The sequence below is a fragment of the Thamnophis elegans genome, chromosome Z (genome assembly GCF_009769535.1).
Source record: "Thamnophis elegans isolate rThaEle1 chromosome Z, rThaEle1.pri, whole genome shotgun sequence".
Classification (NCBI taxonomy): domain Eukaryota; kingdom Metazoa; phylum Chordata; class Lepidosauria; order Squamata; family Colubridae; genus Thamnophis; species Thamnophis elegans.
Window position 1 is genome coordinate 2,833,562 of NC_045558.1, and position 9,615 is coordinate 2,843,176.

At 53.2% G+C, this 9,615-nt stretch overlaps 1 protein-coding gene across 1 annotated transcript in view; it reads left to right on the forward strand.

The window, feature by feature from the left end:
• KIF9 (kinesin family member 9) overlaps positions 1–9,615 on the forward strand; it is a 29,436-nt gene extending 19,821 nt beyond the window's left edge. The window contains exons 13-20 of the mRNA XM_032237573.1: positions 831–921; positions 1,077–1,207; positions 2,090–2,290; positions 4,909–5,117; positions 6,007–6,186; positions 6,346–6,461; positions 8,878–8,982; positions 9,450–9,615. Of these exons, the coding sequence (XP_032093464.1) occupies positions 831–921; positions 1,077–1,207; positions 2,090–2,290; positions 4,909–5,117; positions 6,007–6,186; positions 6,346–6,461; positions 8,878–8,982; positions 9,450–9,557 (1,141 nt within the window). The 3' untranslated portion in view covers positions 9,558–9,615. The remainder of the gene's footprint in view (positions 1–830; positions 922–1,076; positions 1,208–2,089; positions 2,291–4,908; positions 5,118–6,006; positions 6,187–6,345; positions 6,462–8,877; positions 8,983–9,449) is intronic.

Consider the following 9,615-nt stretch of genomic DNA (forward strand, 5'->3'; position numbering starts at 1 on the left):
GCACCACACAATTTTTCTACCCCCTCCTCCTCCTCCTCCTCCTCCTCCCAGCTGCCACTGAGATGTTAGTAGTTGGACTTTAAAATATCTGCAACAAAACCACCCGGCTGAAAGTGGGAGGACTCTACTGTCCTCCTCCTCCTCCTCCTCCTCCTCCTCCTCCTCCTCCTCCTCCTCCTCCTCCTCCTCCTCCTTCTTCCTCACTTTCTCCAAGCAGCGGTGATTGTTCTCTAGCTGGATCATGAAACGTCCGCAAGAAATCCACCAAGCTCAGAAAGCACCAAGGACTCCAGAACTGTCCTCCTCTTTCCTCCTCCCTCCTGCCCCTCTCCCTCCTCCTCCTCCTCCTCCTTCTCCTCCTCCTCCTCCTCCCTCCTCCCCCTCCCTCATCCCTGCACATCGCACTCGCTTCTAGCCGTGGTGACATTCTCTACTTGGGTCATGAAACATCACCAAGTAAAGAGAAGAGATTGGAAAGCACCAAGGTGCCCCCCAATCGTCCTCTTCATTCTCATCCTCCTCATTCTCCTCCTCCTCCTCCTCTTCCTCCTCCTCCTCCTCCTCTTCCTCCTCTTCCTCTCCTACCTCTTCACAAGCCCCTCTCTCCCTCCCATCACTGATGAAATTCTTTAGAGTTGGGTCACGAAACATCTGCAAGAAGACCAACCGACTCAAGAGAGGAGCCCCGAGGAGCCCAGCTTCCAAGCCTCAGCTGCAAGTATTTCTCTTCTACCGGTGGGTGCAACAGGCAACGTGGTCGCATGCTGTGTCCTTCGGGGGGGGGGGGGTTAGTGTCTTGTGTGAACGGGGCCAATGTGTGTTGCTTTCAGCCAACAGGACCAGGAGGTGGAAGCCCGACTGCGGAGCAAATATGCCCTTATAGACAAGAGCGACTTTGCGATGCTGTCGGCCATCCAGAAGGTGAGAGAAGGGAAAAGCTTCCTGAGGGGCTTCAGATGGTCTTCTCCCCGGTTGTCAGGCAAACTCTTGGGAAGTTTGGCCTGAGAGGTTTGGCCCAGGGAGGAGGCTGCTCCGAGATGCTCTCACGCCCGGCTCCTGCTCTTCACTCCCCCCAGGCAGGGATAGTGGACGCTGATGGACACCTGGTTGGAGAAATGGACGGACAAGGGTTTGGAATTGGCTCGGCCCCTTTCTCCTCCAAGCCTGGCAAGAAGATAAAAGCCAAAAAGGGGAAAGATCAGATCAGGTTGGTCTCCTTCTCTCCCTCCCTCTTTTCCTTCCTTCCCTCCCTCAATTTCTTCCCTCTTTTCCCTCCCTCCCTTCCTTCCCTCCCTCTTTCCCTCCCTTCTCTCCCTCTTTTCATTCCTTTCTTCCCTCTCTCTCCCTCCCTCTTTCCTCCCTCCCTTTCCTTCCTTCCTTCACTCTCTTCCTCCATCTTTTCATTCCTTTCTTCCCTCTCTCTTCCTCCCTCTTTCCTTCCTTCCTCTCTTTCCTTCCTTTCTTCAATCTCTCCCTTTCCTTCATCTTTTCCTCCATCTTTTCATTCCTTTCTTCCCTCTCTCCCTCTTTCCTTCCTCCCTCTCTTTCCTTCTTTACTTCAATCTCTCCCTCCCTTTCCTTCCTTTCTTTCTCCCCCTTTCTTTCTTCCCTCTCTCCCTCCCTCCCTTTTCCTTCCTTCGCTCCCTCTCTTTTCTTCCTGTCTTTTCTCTCTCTTTTCCTTCCTTCCCTCTCTATCTCTCCCTCTCATCCTCTTTTTCCTTCCTTTCTTCCTCCCATCCCTCTCACTGCTTCCTTTCTTCCCTCCCTCCCCTCCTTTGGGGATGCTGTGATGGGTATAAGCACAAGGACCTAAGTAACTTTTATCAGGGCTGTTGTAATTTCGGTCACTAAATGAACTGTTGTAAGTCGAGGACTGCCTTCCCTCATCTTTTCCCCTAGTTTTTGACCTGCCCCCTCCTCCCCAGGACGGCCTTTGATGAGGTCTGCCAGCACTGAGACCCTGAGACCCTCAGGCAACCAGGCCCACCTTCCCCAAACGGCTCACATGGAGGGAGCGCCTCGGCCGAGCTCAGCCTGCTCCCCTCAACCCCTAACCCGCTGGCACTCGGGGTCTGTCTTTGCCTTCCAGCCCCACCACTCGCAAGGAAGGCCTCAGCAGCCCCATTTCTGGAAAAGACCTGGAAACCCTTTCGGGATCTCGCAGCCAAGTGGCGGCTTCCGGCAAGGACCTGGATGGGAAAGAAGGCCTGTTCCGTGACCAGGAGGCCTCCAGCCTTGACACACATCGCTCCGACTCGGCCCCCAGGGACGACAGCAGCCTGAGACCCAGGTAGGCTCTCACGGTGGTCTCCTGTCCTCGGCTTCCTCGGGCCGTTCTTTGTAACCCATCTCTAGTCTGGGAGTCCCAGTCCCTCCCTGCAGGAAATTTGAAAATGAAATTTAATGAATTTGTATGCTGCCCAATCCCGTAGGACTCTTACAGAGACAAGATAAAAAAGTTAAAAATTAAGAATGAAAAATACAGCTTTTAAAAATAACACACCATCCATTCTGTCTAACTGGGGCTGGAGATTGATCAACAGCCCCAGGCCTGCCGGAACAGCCAAGTTTTGGTGGCTTTTCAGAAGGCCGGGAGAGTGGGGAGGGTCTGGATCTCTACGGGTAGATCGTTCCACAGGGCCGGAGCAGCTACAGAGAAGGCCCTCCCCCGAGGGGCCGCCAGCCGGCATTGTCCGGTCGACGGCACCCGGAGGAGGCCCAACCTATGCGATCTTGTTGGTTGTTGGGAGGTATGTGGCAGGAGGCGGTCTCTCAGGTAGACAGGTCCTAAACCATGTAGGGCTTTAAAAGTAACGACCAGCACCTTGAAGCGCGTCCGGAGACCAATAGGGAGCCAGTGCAGCTCGCGGAGGATGGGTGCAACATGGGTGTATCTAGGTACACCCGATATCGCTCGCGCGGCTGCATTCTGGACCAGCTGTAGTCTCCGAACACTCTTCAAGGGCAGCCCCCAGGAGATGCCGTTTCTTTCGCCAATGAATGTGAGAAAGACCTCAGGAGGCCGAGGGAAGAGATGCTGCTTAAGGCAGTGTTTCTCAACCTTGGCAACTTGAAGATGTCCGGACTTCAACTCCCAGAATTCCCCAGCCAGCATTCCCCAGCCAGCGAACGCTGGCTGGGGAATTCTGGGAGTTGAAATCCGGACATCTTCAAGTTGCCAAGGTTGAGAAACACTGCCTTAAGGAAAGGAGAAGTGGCCTCAGGGCCCCATAGCTTTGCAATGGACAAAGGAAGATGCTCATAAGGGACTGTCCCTCGTTTCCGAGGCTCTCAAGGAGACAGATTTAACAGTAGATCCCCCCCCCCCCGCCTTGAGCGACAGGTTGGATTAGGAAAACTTCCAAGGTCCCTTCGAACTTTTGTCAGTCTAGAGAAAGCGAGAAAGACCTTGGGAGCACAGAGATAGCGCTCAGGGTCTGATAAGAGCCCACAGCTGCATAACGGAGGGGGAAAGAGGTGCAGAAGGGAATCTCTCTAAAGAGATAGTGGGAGATTCGCACTTTCAGAGAGCAGGGAAAGGTCTCACTGCATCTACATCAAGGTCAGTCGCTGGTGAAACCTGGCTTCATGCCGGTAACTGTTGAAAGGGATCTTGGAGTCCTCATGGACAATCACTTAAATAGGAGCCCAGCCATGTGGTGCAGCTGCCAGAAAGGCCCTTTGCCATCCTAGGTTGCATTAACAGAAGGATAGAATCAAAATCACATGAAGTGTTAATGCCACTTTATAAGCCCTTGGAATACGGCATCCAGTTTTGGTCACCAAAAATATAAAAAAGATGCGGAGACTCTAGAAAGAGTGCAGAGAAGAGCAACAAAGATGATTAGGGGACTGGAGGCTAAAACATATGAAGAACGGTTGCAGGAACTGGGGATGTCTAGTTGAATAAAAAGAAGGACCAGGGGAGACATGATAGCAGTCTTCCGATATCTCAGGGGTTGCCACAAAAAAGAGGGAGTCAAACTATTCTCCAATGCACCTGAGGGTAGAACAAGAAGCAATGGGTGGAAACTAATCAAGGAGAGAAGCAACCTAGAATTAGACTGGAAACGTCTTGATAGTGAGAGCAATTAACCAGGGGAACCGCATGCTACCAGAATTTGCGGGTGCTCCATCACTGGCAGCTTTTAAGAAAGGACTGTGCAGGCATTTGTCTGAGATGGCCCGGGGACTCCTGTCTGAGCAAGAGGTTGGACTAGAAGACCTCCAGGGGTCCCTTCAAACTCTTATTATTCTACGTCTTCCAAGATTCTGTCAACGTAGCCTTACCGTAAAGTAGATATTGGTTCATCTGGTCCTGTTTCCTGCCCGTGTGCTTGGGAAGACTGACAACGACAGCATAAAGGATGCGCAGATCGGTGGCTCAAAGACAATTGTTGTAAACCGACAAGCGTCACATCGGTCTCTCTCTCTCTCTCTCTCTCTCTCTCTCTCTCTCTCACACACACACACACACACACACACACACACACACACACACACACACACCGGGATACTACGACCATCGTGAACACCAGTCATTTGCCAAGCGTCTGGATTTTGTTCACGTAACATTAAGGACCACCTTTGGTGGGAAGGGAACAGCGTTCCGTGAGCCTTCGGCGTTGAGCCACACGGCCACATGACCACGGAGACGTCTTCGGACAGTGCTGGCTCTTTGGCTTTGAAACAGAGATGAGCACCGCCCCCTAGAGTCGGGAACGACTAGCACAGATACGCAAGGGAAACCTTTACTTTTACCTTTTAACGGTCCTAATTATGAAAACTGGTCACAAGTCTCTCTTTTTTTTTCAGTTGCCGTTGCAACTTCAAACGGCCACTGAACAAAAAGGTTGTAAGTCGAGGACTATGCATAACCAATAACCTTCCCTCTCCTCCTCGGGGCAGTTCCCCGCCAACCAGGACGTCGGCCTTCGAGGACTTCAAGGGGGAGCGAGGCAGTGAGATCAACCGCATCTTCAAGGAGAACAAAGCCATCCTGAGCGAACGCAAGAGGAAACTCGGGGAGGTGACCCAGAGGATCAACCTGGTCAAGCAGGAGATGGACGTCACCCGCCAGGCCCTCGAGATCCAGAAACTGGAGCGGGAGCAGCAGGGTGAGCAGGAGAGCTTCCTCTTTGCTCGCTTCCCCGCTTTGGCGGCCAGTGGAACTCCCGGCCACCAGACCGGCTGAACTGGGCTTTCGCCCCGGCTCGGAGAGCTGTTTTAATTTCTGCACTGATTAATATTTATTTTTTAAGCTGCCTTTCTCCTTTACTAGTTGTGTTTGAGCTCAGGGGCCCTGGGTGGGCGTGGCCGGCTCAACGTCAACTCGTGTCGGGGATGTCTGTGCTGGCCCAAGCGCCCTGCTAGCAAAAATGGCCTCCCGAGCTCCGTTTTCGGCCGCGACGTCCTCCTGCAACCCTCTGCTAGTGAAAACGGAGCTCTGTTTTGTGCTGGCACCGTGGGCGCCCCCCCCCTTCGCTTCTTTCCAGGGCAGCCCTGCGGGCCAGATCTAAGCACCCCACGGGGAGGGTCCGGCCCCCAGGCCTTGAGTGTGAACCCCCCCCTGGCCCTACACCATTGGAGATAAGCGTCCTCCCATCCACATCCGCCCAGCTGCAGGGATGAGGCGACCTTGACTTTCTGAGAAGGAATGTTGTTATGGCTACTCAACTCCCAAGCTCCATACCACCACCGCCCCAGCTTCCCATAGTAACCATCTGGCAGGCTGGAGGCCCTTTATTTCCCCCCCCCCCCTTGGCTTCCAAGCCTGTCACTTGGCAGAATAGGTTGACTCCCCCCCCCCTACTTCTTCTTTTGGGCAGCCCCCTCGAATATTGAGTACCAGTGCCCCCTCATTTAAACCCTGAGCTGCAAATATTCCCCTCTATTGAATTCTCCTTGTTGGGACAGTGATCCCAGCCGGACACAGCATGGGCCCCCCATGTCCTTGCGCCTCCCGCCGGGCGCCCGTCCATCTCAGGATGCCTCCTTCTCACCTAGGGGAGTACCTGAACGATGAAGGGCAGGTCATCATCGACGAAGAAGAGTTCCTCCTCATTATGAAGCTGAAGGACCTCAGGAAGCAATACCGGGAGGATTTTGGGGAGCTGCGGGATCTCCGCTCCGAGGTCCAGTACTGTCAGAGCCTGGTGGATCAATGCCGCAATCGGCTGCTCACCGGTAAGGCCGGGTGTGGAGCCAGAGGTGGTGCAGCCCCCCCGGGGGAAGCGTGGCCGACGTGGCGTGCGATGGGACCCCTTTGCGGGTGGGTGGTCCTCTCAGTGGGGCTGTTGGTGGCCCCCCTCCCCAATCATCTCTTTCCCCCCCACACACACACAGAATTCGACATCTGGTACAACGAATCCTTCCTGATCCCGGAAGAGGTGAAGGAAGCCCTTCGGCCAGGGGGATCCATCAGGCTCGGCATGATTCCCATGAACAGAGTCCTCACTCTGGTAAGTCCCCTGCCCTCCCCAGGCTGGCTTGGAGCAGCTCCCGGCGAATCCGGGAGGGGAATAAAACCTAGGAGAATTTCCCCAGCGGTGAAATTTCACTTTTTCTTTTCTTTCTTTTCCTTTTCCTTTTTTTCTGCCTTCTTTCTTTTTCTGGCTAATTTTACTTTTCTTTCTCTTTCTTTACCTTTTCTTTTCCTTTTTCTTTCTTTTTCTTTTTTCTGCCTTCTTTCTTTTTCTGTCTAATTGTACTTTTCTTTCTCTTTCTTTACCTTTTCCTTTTTCTTTCTTTCTTTTTCTTTTTTCTGCCTTCTTTCTTTTTCTGCCTAATTTTACTTTCTGTCTAATTAACCAATGGGGCGACTGGCAGAAGTTGTGAATACTGCAACACTGGAGGTTTTGAAGGACAGGTGGGACAAGCGTTTGTCTGAAGGGGTGTAGGGCCGGGATGGCAAACCTACTGTAGCACGTGTGTCAGAAGTGGCCTGCAGAGCCGCCGCCCGTTGCTCTTCCGGTTTCCGGCATCCACATGCATGCCAGCCAGCTGGTCTTCGCACCCGCCTGCGTGCCAGAAACTGGACGGTCAGCTTCCCGGCAAGCGCATGGACATCGTGGAACTGCTCTTCCAGTTTCCAGTGCTGCTGTGCATGCGTGTGTGCGCTCTTGTTCCTGCACTTGGTGCCGAGAAGGTTTGCCAACGCTGGCATAGGGCTCCCTGCCTAAGCAGTGGGTTGGACTAGAGGACCTCCAAGGTCCCTGTCAGATCCTCTCCATTAGGTAATTAGGAAAGAAGACCACGAGACTCCATGGGTAGAAATCAAGTGTACTTTTACTAATTATAAATGATTAAAGGCATAGCGAAGCGAAGACTGATTATTTAGGCGCGAAAGCGATTGATATATATAGAATAACCCATTCCCCACCCCTTGGCATCACAGTTACAGTCCAATCATAATTCTCCCAAGTGTCAGGTGTGAGATAACTTCAAAAGGCATCACGAAGATGGAATGTCGGTGCCGTTAGTCCTGGCGGGAATCTCCCACGCATGCGTAGTCCGATCAACCGGTGAACTCCAGAACCTTCCTCCAGCACAATGAGTAACCCCTCCCAAATACCATGCCCTCCCTCCCCGTTTCATGGCAGCCGAAGCAACAGCAAAGCAGAGGCTGACATCCCCTCCCAACTCTGTAACGATGCTAAATTTACCCTGGCCCCCACAAAGCCGGGAAAACGTGGATTTGCTGGCATTCCCCGCCGCAGCTGGAAGGGAAAAAAAGCAGGAAACTCGCGGAACTTCCCGGAACGGAGAGAGTCGTGGTTGGTTCCCACTGCAGAGACTCCAGACCTGATCCAGGCAGGGCTCCCTGTCTTTGGGTGTGAGGGTTGCGGGATGCTGTGCATGTGTGAACAGTCGCACAACAGGGATGGCTTCTCATGGCTGTTCCCAAATTCTTGCTGGTGACCGAGGGGCCTCAAAGCAGCGTCTCTCGACATCGGACGCTTTGAGGTTTGCGGTCTTCAAATTGGTGTAGCCCAGTGTTTCTCAACCTTGGCAACTTGAAGATGTCCGGACTTCAACTCCCAGAATTCCCCAGCCAGCATTCGCTGGCTGGGGAATTCTGGGAGTTGAAGTCCGGACATCTTCAAGTTGCCAAGGTTGAGAAACACTGGTGTAGCCAACTTAACGTTAGGTAGGTTGGCCTTTTGGGCTTTGAGACGGGTGGACTCCAACTCCCAGAATTCCCCAGCCAGCCTGGAATTTCCTCCTCCTTTTCCTCTCCGTAAACCCCTCTTCCTTCTAGCGCTGATGATGTTCCGCGGTTGGGTCATGAGACGTATGCAAGGAAAGTTCCCAAAACTCAGAAAGCAGCAAGGATCCAAGTCCTCTCCCCTCCTGCTCCTCCTCTTCTCCACAAACCTCTCTCCCTTCTAACACTGATGATGTTACCTAGCAGGGTCATGAAATGTCTGTGAAAAGCCCACCAAGCTCAGAGAGCAACAAGGACCCCACAGTCCTCCTCCTCCTCCTCCTCTCCCCAAGCCTCACTCCCTTCTAACACTGATGACGTTACCTAGCAGGGTCATGAAATGTCTGTGAGAAAGCCACCAAGCTCAGAGAGCAACAAGGACCCCACAATCCTCCTCCTCCTCCTCCTCCTCCTCCTCCTCCTCTCCCCAAACCTCACTCCCTTCTAGCACTGATGACGTTACCTACTTGGGTCGTGAAATGTCTGGAAGAAAACCAGCAAGAGGGCACCAGGGACCCTACAGTGGCCCAACCTCAACCGATCCTTTCACGGTTCGCACCCTGCAAGCAGAAATAACCCCCCCACCCCCACCCCAAACGTCTGCCCTGTTGCCCCCCAGGAAGCCCCCCACGGCGCCCTCTTCAGCCTGCCCTCCTCTCCTCTCCTAACAGGATGAAGACGAGCAAGAGAGATTCGACCGGATGCAACAGGAGGTTCTGCCCTTTTGCCCGGCTTCCGTTTCCTTCTACAACGCCAAAGCAAAGGTGGACCGTAAGGTAAATTGCACCCTTGTTCAAAGGGCGGTCCTCAACTTACGGGCCCCACTGTTGTTAACGAGGTGGTTATTAAGGGGGGATTTTGCCCTGTTTTTATGGCCTTTCTGACTTACATTAAGTAAGTCAGCGCAGCTGTTAAGTTAGCAACACGGAGATTAAGTGGACGCGGCTTCCCCGTTGACTTTGCTCGTCAGAAGGTCGCGAAAGGAGGATCGCGTGACCCCCCCGGGGCACAGAAACCGCCATAAATACAAAGCCGGTTTGCCAAGCGTCTTGATCAGGTCACCACGGGGGGGGGGGGGGAAGCTTCAAGTGGCTGTGGAAAAAAACAAAAAAACGATCCTAAATCCTTTTCCTCAGTGCGGCCGTCGCAACCTCAGTCAGTAAACAGACGGTCGTAAGTCGAGGACTGCCTTTTAATGCAAAAATCCCATTTCTCACCCTTTCCCTCTTCTCCTCTTTGAAAGCACAAGTATTCTCGAGCCATGAGCGCCTTTGAGCAAATGAGGAAGAAGCCGGGGTCCGTCCAATCCGCGGTGAAGACTAAGCCTCCGTCTCTGCTGGACATCATGTAGCCGAGAGGGAGAAAACGATGCCCGTCTCACTTACTTACTTTCTTACGAGTAAAACCAC